General features: G+C 43.6%; 1 protein-coding gene across 1 annotated transcript in view; it reads right to left on the bottom strand.

Moving 5' to 3' along the window:
• NYAP2 (neuronal tyrosine-phosphorylated phosphoinositide-3-kinase adaptor 2) overlaps window positions 1-19,825 on the bottom strand; it is a 119,044-nt gene that overhangs the window by 27,520 nt on the left and 71,699 nt on the right. The window contains exon 4 of the mRNA XM_009325060.1: window positions 149-1,246. Within this exon, the coding sequence (XP_009323335.1) occupies window positions 149-1,246 (1,098 nt within the window). The remainder of the gene's footprint in view (window positions 1-148; window positions 1,247-19,825) is intronic.

The following is a 19,825-nucleotide window of genomic DNA, read 5'->3' as shown; positions in this document are numbered from 1 at the left end:
AATCACTTTTCTTCTTGTTATGAGAAATTTATATAAGGAATTCAGACTTCTGAGGTGTTTGATTTTTGCAAGCATTTGATTTAGTAAAATATAGTGAAAAATATTACTATACAAGGAAGAACGAGGAAAAATTACATCAAGAACTTACTTTCTGCAGGTTCCTTAGATCTTCTGCCACTGGAGGACTTCCTCAGGAGACTTCGTCCTGAGGTAAAGAGGCTGGTTAGTTCCTCCAGAGGACTGGTGGGTGTCCGAGAACGGGAACCACTCTGAGATGATGACCCGTAGGTACTGACAGAGGCATTTACCATCTTTCCTCCTTCTTGCAATGTGTTTCTGGCTGTAGAATGAGGCACTGATGGAGAGCTTCTTGAGAGACTTCCTGAATGTACAGAGTCATAAGGTGGAGGTCTTTTGAGGCTTAAGGGGGTAAGAGACCTACCCATACTGACAGGAGAAGGTGAGGCAGAGTGACTTTTAGGATAACCATGTGGAGACTGTGTTCTGTATAAGGTAGAAGGATGAGGAGGTGAGGAGGTGTGCCCAGGGGTGCTAGTTCCATGAGATACTGTCTGGTCTTTCTCCAGTTTTTGATGGCCTGGTGTATGAGGTGGCAGTGAAGACGGAGAAGCTCCAGCTTGTTGTTTGATGTAAGACACATTTTCTAAAACGGGAAGCTTTGTTACCTCCAGTGGAGTTAGAGGAGACTCGTCAGAATTCGGGGAACACTGCACTGGTGCTGGTGGGAACACCAGCAGTGGAGGTCTGTGAGAAAGCAGATTTGGAAATGGTGGGGGTATATCACAAAGCAAGCCCTTGGGAGTAGATGGCACTGAAGACTTGGTGAAATCTAGGTCAGGCACTGTGGGAGTAGCACACTGAGAAGAACAAGTGTGATGGTCATATTCACATTGACATTTTGAATCTTGGCCTACATCATCAAATATAGGGTATTTCATCTCCTCATAGACTGCTTCGCTTTGGTCATCCTCATCTTTTTTGAAGTCTCTGAGAATATTCCCAACCATTTCAATATAAACAGGCTCTTCTTCCTCTGTGTCTGGGGCAGGACTGCTGACCTGCAATAAAGAGGCATCCCTAGTGAGTGTTGTCTTCATAGGGCCATGCTTTTTGATATACGTTTCATCAAAAGATGTGCTTAGCTGAGTGTTTGGATTTCGTTTCGGCTTAGGAGGTGGAATCTTCTTTGTGTATTCATCACTGTGAGGTCTTGGTTTGGCTGACACTGAAAACGGAACAAAATAGAAATTCATCAGAAGTATGTAACACACTTTGGCAACCATAGGATCTCTGTTACAGTATCATAATTCTGGAATGGATTTCCTGGGACCAGCCCATTGCTGGGTTTCTCTGATATTACATCAGCAGAACACTATAAAAATAACACCCGATTCAAAACACTCCTAATCTTCCCCCAGAATGCTCTGACACTCCAGTATTAAGTAGCTAGTGAGCACTTCCCTTCCTCCGAGACATCTGTTCTCTCCCAAACTCTTTGGACAGGGGACTTTCCATTTTTAAATATTATGCTTTTCAAATATCACTGTGGGATTTTAAAGACCCGAAGAGTTGCCAAAGGCATAAAACTAAGTATCAGATTGAACGCCTTATGGCTGCAAGAAAAGAGTTAAGATCCTGGACGTTCATACTGGAATGACAGTGACATAACTCTGCAGTGACAGAGTGATGAATCAAGACCTTTTTATTTATAGTAACTTCGTGCATAAAGCACAACAATTCTCTCAGCACTGACTGAGAAAGAAAACATTCGCATACAAATACCGTAAAATTTGCTGTTGGGATAATCCTAATCAATTTTCTGGATGCTATCCTATGTATTATGAGACTTCAGTGAAGTCAAGGGGGAACAAAGTATCTCAGAGATTCTGATCCTTCCCAAACAGGTTACTGCTAGAAACAACAGACCGTTTTGTCTTTGAAATTATAAATCAAAACATTGTGATGAAATTCGTTTGAAATGAGAGGTCAAGGGTTTCTTAGAAATTATCCTTTATGAATTAAACAATAAAGAAACTCATGGAAATTGCATTTTGTTCACTTTGCATAAATAGCTAATAAAACATCTCATTAAATAGCGGGGTTAATAAAATGCCTCATTAAATGTTTGAGTGAAGTTAGTTTTTATCCCAAGTGGACTCAACAAACTTATTCAGAAAGAAAATTTACCACATACGCTAAACCTAATTTATGTTCCTATAGGGTAAATAGTTAGTGCATTGAAAGCCTTGATACCTCATTAAGTTTCCCAATTAAAAAAAAAAAATCCTAAACTACAGGCCCGTTTAGAATGGCAGCTTTCCTGTCTTACCAAACTTTGCTGCTCCTTGCAATTCGCTGCTACAGATCTGCCACTGCAAACGCTGCGCTCGGAGAAATTTCGACACCTTCTGCTGACCCATCAGAAAACAGCCAGCAAATTTCTAATGTTACACCAAGCAGGCGGTGCTCATGGAGTTAAAACCCCTCTTTTAGAAACAGCTTCAAACGTATTACTAAAGCCAGCAGCGAGGCACTGCTCTGCCAGCTGAAAGACGGTATTTTGACAGCCTGCGAGGACGCCGGCTCAGGGCTGGAAGACGCCTGCATTACCGCATCTTACTAACATGATTTGGTCAGTATCAGAGGGGGATTCAAACATAGCGCTATCACTTTTGTCACACTTCTGCTTTGATCTGCTAAATAACTTCTCTTCAGTTCTTACAAGGCATAGCAATAAAGGCAGATGTTAAACAAGATTCCAGTTTTGTTTAAGAATAAGGAGCTGTGAACGTATGCGTGTGCACATACATGAAGTAATGAGACCACTCCTCGTCGACAGCATTTGTTTAAGCTTAACATATAACTAAGGTACAACAAAGCAAAAAGAAAAAGAAGTCTTGCCAGAATTAAAAAAAAAAATTAAAAAAAATTGTGCTTTCATGATGGTTCCAATTAATGCGTTCCACTTTGCAGCAGGCTAGGGACATGCAAAAGCTACCACAGATAAGAGTATTTGGTAGCTTGATGGTTTTTCACTATGTGGATATATCCTAATGCACTTTAAATTTGTCTTTTTAATTAACCCAAATTAATTTTCGTGAATGTATTAGGATAGACTTTTGGGAATGAGATGTAGGCTACCAGAATCATTTGGGCTTTGCAGAAAATATTACTCCTGATGTATTTGACAATACTAGCAGATTTTTTTTGCTGTGCTTCCAGCTAAATCACTATTTCCTTTCTGTTTAGTCTGTTGTTTGTACATTACGTTCATATACATTCTACTGACATAAACTTGATCTCAATCCTCTCTCCACACCTCTGTTAATCTGATTTACAACCCTGGAAAAAGCAACCTTCTTCAGACTGGTGCCATTAAAATGAAGAGACAGTCAACGAGGCTGGCACAAGCTGCCTGATCGTTTCTGAAAATGTTGCCCAGAACCTGAACCCTCTCTACTTTAGACTGGCTAAAGGATTACAGACTTTGCTGCACTTGAAAATTGCGTATTTTTTATACAGAGGCTTCTTGCAGTCTTCAGTTCCCTGCGCATCGTGCTACCATCCTGAACGGATACCTGAGATACAAACGTTTCCCACTCCTCTGCCTTCCTCAGACCCCTGTTCCCTATGCCGTCTTCTACACCTCCTGTGCCACCGGTGTCACACTGAGAACGTGCTTTCTCTCATAGCCATATCCCCACTCTTCCATCTCTTCATCTGGAGAGATGTTAATGATGGACAAAGTAACCAAAAGATGCTCTTGTGCTGGAGGTCATTCAAGGCTAGTGTTAACAGGTATTTTTACCTAAAAATAGCTAAAAGTGATTAAGAATACTGTGTTTTCAAACAAATCGCTAGAAAGAGCATATTTTGCCTCTTCCCTCCTTCCATTTTCACAGTTTTTATCCAACTGATGAGGTTCTGCCACGTGGTCTAGACCTGTCCTTAGGTGTTGGAGTTTGCATATACAACATTCACAAGTTATTACATTACAGACAGGGAAATGAGAAATGTCATGGAAAAATGATTGACATTCTGCCATCTAGTCTTGTAAAGTATTTTTGCATGGGTTGAAATTAAGTACCGCAGTGACACACACAGCATTCTCATCTGCCATCGCATGATATGTAGGCATTAGCCTAAAATATCTTGGTGACATTATCAACAAAAAGGTCAAATGACCCAGTCTTGCTGTATGATACACAGGGTAAAACATGACAAGGTGAAAGATTTACTTTCCATTTTCTATTAAAAGCATTTTTTCCTCTGCCACGGTTTAGTTTATTAAAGCATCTATTTCCAGAAGGTGGTATGTTACTGAGATCTTTTTCCCTCCTTGACAAACTGGACTTTTCAAACTAAAATTTCAAACTAAATGCTTTAAATATTTTATAAACCTTATAAAGGTACAGAGGTACCCCCTATATGCTACATGGAGCAGGAACATTTGGTGCCATAAGACTTCCTAGAGAAAACACACAGGTAAATGGATAGGGTAAAATAGCAAAGGAATCTTTTTATCGTGACTGGGAACAGAGGAACTGCTCAACGCCTACTGGGAACTCCCCTCAGCTGCCGTGGGGCATTCAGGAGGCAAACTGAATTAGGTTTAAGAAGGCTATGATGCAAAGACGCTTATCGTGTTTATTCAACAAAGGTTTCTACTCTGAAACACAGCTCCATAGCAAGGGCTGAACTCTCCGGCACACCCGATAATGGACTATGGATCATGAACTACCGCTCCAGCCCAGAATAACAGAGGAAAAGAAAACAGGAATCCTGCAACCAACCAGAGCTGTGCAAAGCTAATGAAAGGAGCAGGGAGTATTTGTACAGTTTCTGTGTTACCAACATTTGGCAGGGATAAACGTGCATGAATGCAGGAACCCTGGCAAGATCCCATACCCAATGAAAGGCGATTATTTGGCAATCTCCAGAGAGGAACAGGCAAGATTTCTTTAAGTACTTGACATTTATCAGGCAGAAAAAGCATTCGGTGCCTGCTGGGAACATAAACTCCTATGAAAAGCAAACCATGCTGACATATTGGTGATACACATACTGCCGCGTTGTCTGCTCTAAACATGGAATAATTAAGTGCTTTTCAACCTGGATTACTACGCCCTTGGTGCAACTGTCGCCAGCAACTTGCCTTGAGACTCTGCCACCCATACGTCAGCGCACACGGGCCCGATCCAAAGCTAAATGGAAGAAATGAAAATGAGGACTATTTCTCTCCCTGCCAGGTGCAAGTTCCCTTAAACAGCCATGTCAAAGTGCACCACAAAGCTCTTGTGAGTGCTTCTGTTACAGACACACACAAACACAAGAGACCGCCAGGTCTGCGAGGAGTTCGAGCAGACCGGAGGCGATCAGAGGAAGATAGCTCAGCAACTGCTATGCGGTCCTCTGCCCTCACAGGAGCTGCCCCGGCTGCGGAGGCTGCGGGAGCTCGGGGTGCTATGCTAGCGGCTCCTTTTTTTGCATCAGAACCGCCCAAACTACCACAGTTGATAAACTGGAGGCACGATGATCCTTGCAAATGAAACTGAACTTCACAGAGTTTACGCTGCTCGGGCAGGAGCTCTCTGTGTTTAATAGCATCCTACTACCAAGCAATTATCTAGCTCTAACAAACTGCAAGTGAAACAAAACATGCAGCCTGTAATAACTTCAGTTCTCATCCAGAAGCAAGAAGCAGAGTGCTTAAAATAGCCGTACGGAAGCCCTACTGAATAAGCAGAATATGACATTTTTGAAATGAGATATTTGTAGCGCAAAGGTTACGCATAGCTTTCAGACATGCCCAGATAATCTGCCTTTCATAGTTAATTTTGGAAATACAGAATGCTTCTGGTCATCTTATCCTTCTGAAGTATTTTTTTACTCTTTAAGGAAAGACTGAAATATGAAAACGTGTTATCAGATTGTTTTTTATTATTTGCTCACTGTATAAGGAATGAGCAAAAACATCTAAAAACTAAAACGAATTTTGTCATTTTCTATTGTCCTTCGGGTGTTTACCAGCTTTTGCAGTTCAGAGACCAAGCCGATTTATTGTGCTGTTCACCGTAACAAACAGGAAAAAAATACACATAACAGGAAAATTCCTCCCTTTCAATTTCTACAAGAGGCTACAGCATTCAATTTCTTTCTAAATGAAGGAATTATTTGGGGCCTAAAAGTTTTTAAAATTCTTAAAAATGTTACTTTAAATGCAGAAGGAATTAATCTTGCTGTATTTTGAGGGGTACCTCTATCAAAAAGAGCCTCCAGGATGTGAAAGGAAATAGAATTTCTTTAATTAAACCCTGAACGTGCTGGATACTGAATCAAAGATGCACAGATTCTGATTTATATCAGAGAATTCAACAGAGAAAATCCAGCTTTAGGGCTTTAGGGTAGCACAGAACGTGTGTGTGTGTGTGTGTGTGTGTGTGTGTGTGTGTGTGTGTGTGTGTGTGTGTGTGTGTGTGTGTGTGTGTGTGTGTGTGTGTGTGTGTGTGTGTGTGTGTGTGTGTGTGTGTGTGTGTGTGTGTGTGTGTGTGTGTGTGTGTGTGTGTGTGTGTGTGTGTGTAAGTTCAAGACTATGAGTAACCCCACTGGCTTTAATGAAATTAACTGCTTGTTCAAAGTTGCACATGATCTTAAGTGCATTTGTGCACCAGTGCTTATATTGGGTTGGATTTCATTATCTCTGTAGATGAAGTTTGAATATTCTTAGCGAAACTGAATTTAAAAAGGCACAGTCCTCTGAACTGTGCAAAAGATCGGCACTCAGGAGACCTGAGTTTAATTCATCTCTCTGTCACAGGCCACAGAGCCTCGCCTGTCATTTTACCCCTTAATGCCGCTTTTCACCATCTATCTTTTGCCAGTTTAGGCTCTAAGGTGTTTTATGCAAGGTGTTTGTTTTAATTTATTTGTTTATATCAATCCTTGCATTGGAAAGCAACAGTAGAAAACAAAAGCAAATGTAAATGTATCTATTGGAGACGTGCAGGGTTGAACATGTATCTTTTCTTCTCCGAGGAATTTTTGAAGGCAAATGTTCCTACTCTGTGAACAGCCATAAAATATACACACAGAGATGCATCTTAGCAAATTACTATAGAAACATCATCACTAGGTCGAAGTAACATCAGAGAACGTGTCTCTGTCACAAAAAAATACCGGCTTTCAAAATAGCATTTTCCTCACGGACACAAGTCCTTTCCCTGCAGGTTACCTCTTCCTTTTCTAAAAGATTCTAGTAGGAAAAAGCAACGAGGGAAAGAACATGGAAGGAACAAAAGAACCATCTGATTCATTCAAACAGCTTTGCAAGCAATAGATGGTTTCAGCACAACAATTTCATGCAGTATGTATTTCTTCCCCCTCCTGAATCTATTAGCTCTTACTGGAAATTATTTGGGCATTTAAAGAGGACAAAACTATGCTGAAAATGAAAGGCCTAAAAGGCAGTGTCATAAAATAATACTGACGTGCTACTCAGATGTGTCAAGGCTATGATTAAGGAGACTTCTTTTCAAAGGTATTCAGGTCCCTTTATTTTGGCTACAACTTCTTGCAGCTTTTAAAAGGATTGATTTCTGCTCTCATTCAAAGTGGTGGAAACCTCGTGGCTTCAGCAGTGATATTCCAGAATTAAACACCAGTATAACAGAGAGCAGAACTGGGCCCTGCAGTTAGATTCAGTTCTGCGTTAATCCAGCAATACAGCTACTGCAACCGATAGGCACCGTGGTTGAAGACATGCTGCTGCCAGATTCAGCTTAGGGCTGTGTATCTGGGCCACAAAACCGAATTCTCAGCCCCAACACCACGGCTCCTTACACGCTGCATATGCCAAGGTAGCCATACCTGCCTGAGATTCACAAAAGCCAGCCTACTGCACTAACCGCCCTGCCGCCAGAGCCTCCGCCCGGCACGGCAGGGGCTGCAGGTCCTTTGCTCTGTATTACCAAGGCGAGGGCAGACCCAGAGATGCCAGGACGTTTCAAAAACTTTGGAGTATCAGCACGCTGGAGAGAGTCCCTCCCCAAACTGCCGCGCTCCAGAGCAGACTGACTTCCAGGTTTTCTCCTCCATAGCCCTCCACTTCTCCGTGCATCCGCCTGACACACTGCGCTCCGCTTATTACCCTTTCCCACAGTGAAAGAGGTCTGCGAAAAGCTTTCAGAAAATTACAAAGTGACTAAGTCTCCTTCTGAATGCCCAGCCTCGTGCTTTCATATATTTTGAACTTCACATCGTAGGTTCTTCTAAAGAATGAGTAATTGATGTCCCTGATTTTTCCAGATAACATTGAATAGGCAAAGAAAAAAAGAAAAGAGAGTGTTTGAGAAATAATTACAAATTATTTGCAATCAAGCCTTTCTGTACTATTCACTGAAGCTAAAAGTTATTGTCAATCGGCACAGCCCTGGAAAGGCAGAAAAAGCAAGATTTTGGATAAGCAAGAAAAGAAAAGTCAATTTGAATCATCCTCCTTTTACAGGAAAACTGATGAACTGAGTGCAAATGGAGGCAAATAAAAAATCTCACAGTAACTTCTTTTAGGTTGCAATGATTTCTGAGTATCCAGTTAGAAAAATATCCTTGAACTAATATGCCCAGGGGCCAGGATCTATGGCATTACGCGGGTGTAAGTTACAGCAGTTCCAGTGGAAGCAGGCTCGGAGGAGGGAGAGGTGGGAGGATTACTGGGGAAGCGGGAATCTGAATAAAGGATCCTCACACTGCCCACACATGCAACCAATATCGCTGAAGTGCTGGTTTGTTCTGTTTCAGATAGCCTGCAGTCTGCATATGCGAAACAGATTTTGCAGCCAGTGCAACAGTAGCAATAAAAAATTCTGTAACTGTATATAATCTGAAGGAATTCTAGATATAGAAAGGCAATTGGCATGGGAATTTGTCAATCGCAAGCATCGTTAGATGAATTACATGAAGAGCATGCAAATAGAACTACTGAATCATGCTTGCAGAGAAATTAATTTACAATGTGCGTGTGCTTGCTTGCTGGTGGCTCTAGTGCTCTACTGCGGGAACCTACACAGAGTCGGAGCGCTGCAGAGTTAAACATGGTCACAACAGAGTACAGAAAAACAGCCACAGATCAGCAACATGAGTAAAGCCCTTCAGTTTTAAAGCAACGTTTATGGTATCTTGGCTGTCATCTTGGAGATGAAACCTGAACAGCTTTCGCTGTTTTCCTGTAAATTAACTGTTGCCGCTCTATTCTTACAGCTACCCACAAACTGACTGCATTTCACACTGAGAACGCTGGGCGACATCAGCCCCCGCCACCCCCCACCCAGCATCTTCGTGGCGGCGCAGCTATTAGAGCCCAGTTCTCATCTAGCTGTCATCCTGCGCTAGCTGCCCCCTCTCCCTCCCTGTAGCTACCCATCTCGCATTCCCTGAATAGCAGGCGGAAGATGGTGAGGCTCTGCGTTTTGTCTGACTGGGTTTCTACAGGCTGTGCCGCGTGATGACTGCAAGCGCAGCAGCATTTCTGTTGACCTGCAGAAAGAAAAGATCTCTCTCCTGCTCAGAAGGGGATGCTTCTGGGTATGCGTGAAGAGCTGAGTCCCACCGACACGGGCCTCAGACACCTACATCATCTGAGCTTGGTGTGCAGCAGACACCACTATGATACCAGTAAGCCTTTGAGGGCTGAGCTGCTTATTCATATATTATCTGCTGCCCAAAAGGCACTGAAGGCCTCTGTGGTATCATTTGTGGTTAATGATTGGAAGTGGTTAAACATTGGAACAGGCTGCCCAGGGAAGTGGTTGAGTCACCATCCCTGGAAGTATTTAAAAGACGGGTAGATGAGGCGCTTAGGGACATGGTTTAGTGGGCATGGGGGTGTTGGGTCGACGGTTGGACTCGATGATCTTGGAGGTCTCTTCCAACCTTAATGATTCTATGATTCTATGATTTGGCAATGCTCAGGTAAACAAAGGCATACTCCAGTCTGAATGCAACTCCTGGCTTCACAGGGACAACACTGCTATTGATTCCTAGCTGTCGTAGCTGAGGGATATGATGTGGCAGATCACTTGCTGGACTTTGATGAACTTCTTGGAGAAGGTATGGTACAGAGGCTTTCCAACCCAGTACTCATAGAGACACTGAATGAAACTGATCTCTGCAAGAGTTCCTGGCTCTGGGTGATTTCTAAATCCAGTACCTGCGCCCAAATAGTGGAATCTGAAATGATTTACAGGGAAAACAGGAAAGAATGAAGTCAAGCTAGAGAAAGAGCAAATGCTTAATGAAACAGTAAGTTTAGCTTGCCTACTTCATTTATCTAGAAAAATAGTCTGTATTTGCTCACTTGATTTAATTGTTGCTTTGTTGCACAAACATTCTGCCCAGAACACTAGCGGTGACTATATGCAAAGACTTGAATAATCTGTCCGGAGATATGAGACTCTTCATTTTTTAGATCTACAGTAACGCCTATCTTCTACTTACAGATACAATAAGTAGGTCAAATCCATTATTTGCTTACATAAGTAGCAATCTGTTTGCCGAGCTTCTAAAATAATTGCCGCCCATTAAATCAAGCTGGCAGACCTACCGAGGTGATATCGTGCATAATACTGACCTCTTGGGGACTCCAGCATGAAATGTACTGTGTCCAACTATTCCACAGGCACGGCAGCCCCACAAATGCGGCTGCGCTTCCTCAGCGTCTCCCACCAGCAAAAAGGAACCAACAAATTTCACTAACCTCCTCTCCCCCAGAAATTTTGTGGGCTCTGTACAATTTTTCTCCTTGAGGCCATTGTGTAAAAAGCTGAATGACACATACAGCAGACCCTCCCGCCATGGAGCTCACATTTCAAAACAAAGCACAAGGTTGAACGCAGGGGTCAAATGAGTCACCACAGCAGGAGCATCGAGAAAGCAAATGAGCCCCAGTGAACAAGAGTTCATCTAAAGGGGCACTCTTGCCCCCACCAAAAAGGACCCAAGGTCACCCTGCAGAAGCAGTTCCTGCAGGTTGTCACTGAGCATCTTTTGGGTGAATATGATGATAGCTGAAGTGGACAGAGCATTGTCAGAGCAGCTCACAGGCAGGCAGCGGTGCCTGGAGATGCAACAGCTCTGTAGTCAGAGGCTGAGCGTTTCCGAAATACTCAGTGTAGTCGGCTTCAGGAAAAGAGCCTCACAGCTATTAATTTTACTTCCATCTCCATAGGGGTGACTCCTCTCTCCTCCTCAGCTCTAAATAAAGTGTTGACAAAATTACAGACAAACCACATGTTATCAGCTGCCTCCCACTCAGAGCTTCTCTGTGCGCCTGGCGTCTATCATTTCATCTTGCATTTATTTGCAAAGTGGTCTAGTGAAACTAGTAGAGCCTATAGTAGTGTTGATCTATAAAGGTCATGCAGCCGGGCCTAATCACCATAAATGCACCTGGTATGGCTGCAGTGTACAGTACCATTTTGACAGTGTTGTACGTGGTTCCAGACAAGCTTCAGGAGAGCCCTCTCCTGATTCAAATGTCAGGCTTAACCTGATTGTGCTGCCCGAGAAGTGAGATGGAGGATGAAAAGACAAAGATGGAGCACAAAAAGGAACAGAGGAATTGCTGCCAGAAGCTGTTTCTACCTCACCCACGACTGCAGAACCTGTTCAGTTCAACTCACAGGCGGAACTAGTGGGAACAAGAAAGAGACTTGATTAAAAACTAGCACCCTGCAAGAAAGGGAAAAAAGACCAAGCAGCAGAAGACAGAAGATGGAACAATGAGGAAAAGTGGAGAGCTCTAGCAAAAACGTTTGGAAAGCTGAGGTAAATGAAAGGCAATTAAGGCAAGAGCAGTATCACAGGCTAAAAGATCTTAGCCAATATCTAAGGGAAGAAGCAGGCATCAACTACCAGAGTATGACTGGAGAGAGCGAGCAAAGATCATCATTTGCTCCCAAAAGCTCTTTACATGAATGAAATGTGTTATTATTTCCCCTTCTCTCTCCCACACTGTGTTTGCAGTGAGCACACACACAGCACTCCCCTCCTCTTCTCTTCCCCGCTTTCTCCTTCCCTTCCATTTTTCCCTTCTCCTTCCCATTTACTTAGAATTTGGACCCATCCAACCTGACAGCACAGCCCTTAAGCCAGCCCTAATGGTTCAACTAAGTGCAGAACACAATGGCATGGGTGTAGGGACAAGCCAATGCTGGTTTTGCCACCGAAAATCCAGTGACTGCTGAAACTGTTATCCCAGTCAGCTTTCTCAGATAACATATCTTATCCTTTCCTTTGCCAAGCGACTTTTCACTGCAAGAAATGTTCCTTTTTATCCTACCTTGGAGCTGTTGAAGTTCCCCGTGAAGACGGAACTAGCATCTACTCCCACTGTCACTAGGACATGGGGATGCACCCACGCTTTGAGCAGTTGCACCACCACAGGAAACCAGAAGCTATTGCTATAACCCAGTGTTTACAGCCTGCTTCGTTTTGCTGTCGCTCAGAAGCAAAGCTCTTTGCAGCAATATGTCCATACCACTGAGGCACAGCCTCCGGTACAGGACAGCACAGAACAGCCTAAGCTCTGAGGGGGGTTGTTACCTACCATCTCCTGGGACTGTCTGTGCTGTAAACCGATAGCATTCAGCATTTCGTAGAGCTGGACCATAATCGCTGCCCAGATTTTGCCATCCTTATTCATGCACTGCAGCATCAGTGATACCAACAGGAGGATGGGAAAGGGAACTTGAGCAGTTCCTATGCTGAGAAGCTGCTTGAAGTCCTCGTTTCCACAGTGGCTGCCCTGAGTTCAGGAATGAAACCCTGCCAGATGTGTGGAATTTCACACTAGGCAAGAACAGTCTTTTTCACGTATTCCCTTCTCCGCTCAAAAACCTCTTTCTACAGCGTTGTTCACACAAGCACTCACACATGTCCCATTAGCCCACGTTTTGACGGTGAGCGGAAATACTGTGATCATAAGTTGACTGCAAACCACCTCACAAAACAAAGCCCTCGTCACTATCTCTACTTTACAGGGGAGGAGTCTGGGACACTGAGAGCCAAGTGAAATGCTCAAGGTCATCCGAGCCAGTGGCAGGGCTGTGAAGAGCCCTGTTCCTCCGCTTACCCCACTGGGAGATGGTTAGTATTATTTGCAGAAGTCTCCATGTGGCATTAACACTTACTCACATGCAAGCATGTATTTGCAGGACTGGGATTTATGGCAATTAGTCACTCCAGATATTTATCCACAACCGCTGTAAAAATTATCTCATCTTTAACAGAAAATAACAAGTAATTCAGAACCATAGAACACCTTGAGCTTCCTTGCTTTTGTTTGCAAAAACTCATGTTTAAGAAAATAAACAGGCTAGACATCTTGTCAAGTTTTTGAATCCACACTAGTGGTATAGCTTCAAGTTTGTGCTTGGTGCACATTTGGATGTTTGCTTTTTTTGGTCTTTTTTTTTTTTTCTTTTAATCAAATGGTTACTTACCATCTTATTCACCAAAATCCAAGTATTAAGAGCCTTCCATTGTCATAAGCAAAAACCTAACCCCATTAAAACTTAAAAAGCCATGGCAAATATTATACCACTGCACTGGAAATGGATATTACGCTATGCCTCTTGATGATGCTCCATGTATGCCATGCTCCACCTTTTTATTTCCCACACTTAAGCCTCCCCCCACCCTGAACCAGCAGCCAGCTGCAAATCACACTGGACTTTGGGGGGTGTGCTTCTTGTTTGACATGCCAGCAGTTCAAAGTTACGGCCACTAAAATTAGCACAAAAATTTGAGCGTGTTTGGTTTTTTCCCCCTCGTGCATCTATGAAAAGCCCAGGCTGGTACACTGTGACCTCCAGGCAAGTTGGTGGCATTGCAAAAAGAAAGCTGTGCTCCGTTGAGCTGTCACTGCTGTGCACGTTATCCCACCACAGCACTGTTCGCACACGTACGAATTGAAAAGCATGAAGTGCCAAACACAGTTGTAACATGTCAGGCATATGTTGCTTCATGTCATCCAGCATTAAGCCAAGTGGAAGAGATGAAAGCAGCAAACCTGTGCACCAACCAAGACTACTATATTCAAACAGTCATTAGAAAGAAATTACCAATGAAACAGAGGATAGCCATGACAGGATCTCACCTGGAGCCAGACTTAAATCTCTTGGGACGTGATTCTGCTAAGCACTGTACGTTGCCAGTAAAGCCAACGTGAGTGTAGGGTGCTTGCCCCCCCCGCTATCAACCTCGTGGCAGGGAATGCTTTGAGAGCTCAGTCATGCTTCACTCCATAAGGATTTGTCTCATTTGGTTGTTTAAGTGAGAACGGAATTAGGGCACCAGTTAAAAATAAGGTGAGATGAAGAGGTGGAAATCCAACGTATTTGCTGTGGAATAAAAAGTGCAGCTGTTTTGTGTTTTTTCCTTTAATTCCAAATGAGTTTTGCGAGACATCTCTATTATCACAGACCAGCTCTGAGAGTAAACAGGGACTTTAGGATTTCAGTCTGATCCCTCAAGCCCTTACTCATTTGTCCGCAATGTCTTTAACAGACAATGCCAAAACCAGAAGTGTGGTATGAGTATTCCAAAATTGGTATTTTTGCAGTTTCACAGGCATTTAATTTTACTTAACAAATTCTGAAGGGCTGTCAAAATGAGGCAAGAGAATTACCTGGATTTCTCCTCCCCTCCTCTCCTGGCCCTGATTTCAGAGCCATTCAGTGATGCAAAATAATGCAAGAATCTAGTGTTTCATAGTATTTCAGCTCACAGGTGGAAATGCTGAGAAGGCCCAGTATTATGGTTCCCTGAGGTATAAACAAAGTAAAAAATGAAATACAGTCACAAATATGATGACTTACAGCTTTTTCTAGCAGTATTCCAGGTTTGACATACAGTGACCTGACAATAACGAATGGATTTATTGACACTATAACCTTCCAGTTACATAGGGGCTGTCTATCGAGGTTGCAAATGAACCATGCAGTGGACAAGAGCACCCACATGATAGCTTTCTTCAGAGACCCTCTCTTCATTGTAGTCTTTCTGGTAAAGATTATTGATTCAGACACCTCAGGAGCACAGCTGAAGTACTTCCAGGACTGGGTTGGCTCTAAAAGCAGCCTAGTGACTTTCATATGATGTGAAACCTGTGCTAATACTCTCTCCTAGATCCCAGCTGACTGCATGAATAAGTGGCTCACATTTCCTTGCCTTGTTGGCGTGTCCAGGGACTACAGTGACCCTACACAGTCAGAGGACTTCAGGGTGGCAGAAGACTGGAGAAAGTCTCCCACTCAGCATGTCTGCATTATACCCAACACTGCTTTGAGGTCCTAGATGGTTTGCTAATTCCGGGGCAGAATGGTGTGAATTCACAAGTGCAGTTTGCGCCTGGGGTTGCAACCAGGCTTATAAACTCTCCTGACCCCTGGAGCACTGGAGTGCACGGTGCAGAAAAGCCCACACGCTCAGCAAGAATCACAAGTGTTTAGCAGGGCTTACTATCATCAGCTTAGGGCAGGCAGCCTCCTCCTGGACTGGCTGCATTTGCAGTCAATCTGGTACATCAGCACAACGCTCCCTGAACTCGCATTATTAAGGCTTTTCCATTATCAAGAACATCACAGCTTCCATCACCCTTGAGAGCAGAGAGATATCTGTGCGGCAGGGGGGCTGCACATTTAATTTTGTGCTTTTTTAAACAGGTGCAGTGTCTCTCAGCAAATGAGCAACATCCTAATGTGAAAAGAGAGATGAGGAATATATAAAGCAACTTTGTTAAATTAAAAAGAAAAAAAAAAGACACTAAGTACACAGGATAGACTAGCACAACATAGCTAAAGTACCAACTGCCAAGTCTTGGGCACAATGCAATTCCCAAGTGGGTAACTAGATCTTCATGTCTTTTACCACTGCATGGTCTATTTTCTGTTCAATGCTTGCAGCTTCCATTAACGTTAATGAGTATGCATATGTGCCTTGAGGGTAAGAACATACTCCCTCTGTGGCTTCAAAACTTGTTTATAAATCCCTCAAAAAATCACATTGTGTTCATTGCTCTGCGCAGAAAGCTATTATAATAGCTATAAGAACTGCTGCTTTCATTCCTTCCTTCCCCCTTGCCCTCCCTTATCTGAGGGACCAGAAAACAGACCTGAAAAGATGAAGGGCTGGAGGAGGTGGTACGCCCAGGAAAGTAACCCAGCTCTGGGAGCTGCAATCTGAAAAGCAACTCGCTGCAGGGAGGGGCAAACTGAAATCTCAGCAAAAGCAAAGAAAACCAAACTCCAAAACACTGAAAAACTACCCGTCCCGTCCCCCCCCCCCAAAAAAAAAAGCAAAGCCTTTGAAAATCTCTAAGCTATTAAATGCTAGAGAATAGACCGAAATCTTTGCCATGTCCTTCCTGCTAGAGCACAGGTCACTGGGAACAAGCTGCTTCAGCAACCAAAGGGGCCAAACACAGAGCAGAGGCACTGCTGGGCAGAGTCCCCCAGCAAAGTCAGGCCAGCGTTGCCCTCCAGCCTTTTAACCCCTGCGGCAGCAAGGAGGCTGCCGAGATGCAGGGCTGAGCAAAGGGAAAGAAGCGCTAGCTTTCTAGTAGAGACTGCATCGCTCTAGCGCTGCTGAAGGCACCGCATCCATCCCCGTGCCACCTGGACATGCAGGGCAGTTCTCTGGAGTCATGTATGGTAGTTAAGAGCCAACTCCACCTCACTCTACCGACAACAGGGCATGCTTTTTCTGACGGTAGCTTTGACTTTTCCCTCCGTCATTGCCAGCTGCCTTCTCCCAGTGTGTACACTTTCAAGTTAAGTCCTCTCAAGCCTCACAGTCTGCAAGAGATACATTACAGCGTACAAAAAATAATGGGTAATGCAGCACTGAGATCAAGAATCAGATTAAGGTATGTGAAGGAAAACAGACACTGCTTTACACATGGCTGAATATCAGCTTGTATTATACCTGTATAGGCAATGTGAACACTAGCTGCAGCTTGTCATGGCTCAAAATGCTGTGCTTAAAATACAGAGCAGGCTGTAGGAAAGAGGAAAATGAGCTAAAAACCATGCAGTGCACAACATGCAAGCACTCAGGCCTCTCAGGCACGGTGACACAGGGGGGCTCCAGCTGAGCACCCAGCTGAGGAGCCCATGCCCTGGGAGGACGCCTCGGAGGCCGGACCTCAGGAGGCAGCACACCCCATCCTGCCACAACCACGCAGCCTGCCCTTCCCCTGTTCTCAGACCCACACCCCGGCATTGCAGCAGCATCGCAGGCCACCGTGACGACTGGCCCTCGCTAAGAGGGAGCACGTTGCAAGAGCCATCCGCACGAGTCTCGTGCTCGCTGCACAGGGTTCTGACAGGCTTCGCCGCAGGATGCTTCTCACCAGACCTGCCCGCCCCACGCCCCTGGCACAGCTCCTGCCCAGCAGCAAGGGTGGTGCAGCAGGACCCGTGTCTCAAAGACACGTCCCTAAAATATTGCATTCTGCTACGTCAGCACTGGGTTGTCACGTCTGGCAGGAGGCCAGGCAGATAGTCCAGAAGCAGTAGCATCTTAAACTGCCCATAGCTATACCCACCAGAACTCATCTGTCAGTCCCTTTAGACTAGTTAGGTCTGAATAGGGCTCGTTAGTGATATTTCTTCCTTCAGTAGGCACGGATAGAAAGATGTGGGAATAAGAGCTGGCTATAAGAAGGACATGACACGGTTACTGCAGAGGATACTATTTCAAAGTTCAGGTTAAATACATTATTTGCTAAGGTAGGAAATAAAAGGAAACCAGCACCACGCAAAAAGAGCAGAAGTGCTAAATCCCTTTAATCCAAGTTCTGTTTAATGAGAGTAGCAAAAGTTCAAGTTTACAATGCAGAGTTACCAGTCTAGCTGACAGAAAACTAGATTTATGAGAGACCAGCTGGACTGCAACCCCAGTTACAGTTACCGTAATTGCTTTTCTCCAGAGGAAAATTTTCCTTACAAGTTGCCCACCTTTAAGAGACTGCTGAGCAACAGAGAGGGGCTTCCGCTGCACGGGCTTAGAAAGCAGCAAGAAGGGTATCTTCTTCCACACACGACACTCAGAAGGAAATCACTAAACAAATTGAGTGGGTTCGAGAGGTGGGGATCCCTGCAAGCATCTTCACGTTATCAGACCTAAACTTCCCGTGGGCTCTGGCAGGAGCGGAATTACAGCCAGGAACAGCATTTTGAAAATGCTACTCTGAGTTTTAATTTGCATTTGTGTGCACGCGTTCGCATGTACATGCAAGCACACACAACTTGCATTTTCATTAGACAGAAATGTGTATATTATGTATACATAAATTACATTATATGTGCATATATTTATATAATGTAGGCATCATCCATATTACTAAACAGAACTTTAACAAAAAGTTAACTTTCGAAATGCAATTCACTTATACCTCTTCATTTGTGTTTGCACTGCGGTAGATCTGTAAACCTTTCTCGTGGACATGCAGTGATCATGTCAAAAAACACTGCTTGAGGCTGGTTACATTCACCAATTATACTGTTCTATTAATTCCTTCTTCTGTAAGATTGAGCACCGAAAGCCCGTCAATTAATTAAACTCCTGCATTTTCTCCATAAAGAGCCTTTCAGGATCAAGATTAGATATGCCTTCCACACTGAAATGTTATTTTAAATTACCTTTTTCAGTTCACTTCTCACTTCCAATGTGTGATGTATGGGGCACAGCTACATTTGTTTGCTGTTCCTACCAGAGTTTGAAAACTCCACGGAAAAGACAACCCACGTTTTTAGAAACAACTTTCTAGAAATCTGTCACAGAGGAGAAATGCATTGGGTGGAAGGCGTTCAGTGGGTGCATATGAGAGGTAGCCGGAAGAGTAAAAAAGGAATATTGAAGCATAAGAAGGGACACAAAAGTGTGGAAACACAGCAACAAAATTAAAGGAGATCGAGGCCTTCAGGCTGGAGAGTGCTCTTTCAGGCAGAGCCAAGGTGGACTGGGATGAAATACACAAACCGAAGTGTTATCACGCTGCTTGCACAATGAGACAGGATTAATACGTGTCATCGCAACTTAAAAGAAGATTCTCACACTCCCACAAATTTGGAAGCAAGAGCACTTATAGGAGAAGTGTACAGAGCCGGTGTGGCTGTTACTGATGCTATTTGTGCTTCAGGAGGAAAAGGTCTTTCAAGCTCATGACCAAATTTCTTCTAGCGCTTACTTCTGCAGTAAAATCAGACTCACGTTCAAAACACAATCTAATGTTATGGTAGTTATGATGGGATGGATTCAATATTTTGACTTTACCATGATCAGAAAAAGAATAAAAGTTACCATCAGTAACTGCTTTTGTTTGTATAAGCTGGATCATTATCAAAAAGCAAAAAGTAAACATGTTGAATAAAAACGAGTGGTGAGGCTGTCCCTGGTTGCCTAGGAAATGTAGCAAATTCCTTTTCAAAGTAGCCACAGGGTCAGACAATAGACATTATAGTCTGAATTATTCTGCATTGCCATAAAAAAAATGAGCTGGGAACAATTTTGTGACAAGTCCTTTGTAGAGATTCCACAATAGTTGATGGAGAAACAATAGGGTTTTTTATAATTGTTTTCCATAGTTCCTGGAAAAAACTGTAGCCATTCAGCCTGCAAATACCACACGGACACGCAAATGTGTGAGACACACGCATATACAAATATTTGGGTACAATATGGACAGCAGCGACTGAAAGTTAAACCTGCGTTGTTCTTGCACTTGAGCTTCCAAAGACCTCCCTAG

This window comes from Pygoscelis adeliae, unplaced genomic scaffold (genome assembly GCF_000699105.1).
Source record: "Pygoscelis adeliae isolate BGI_AS28 unplaced genomic scaffold, ASM69910v1 Scaffold155, whole genome shotgun sequence".
NCBI lineage: Eukaryota > Metazoa > Chordata > Aves > Sphenisciformes > Spheniscidae > Pygoscelis > Pygoscelis adeliae.
The sequence above is the reverse complement of the archived record's forward strand: the minus strand, read 5'-3'. Positions and strand labels throughout refer to the sequence as shown.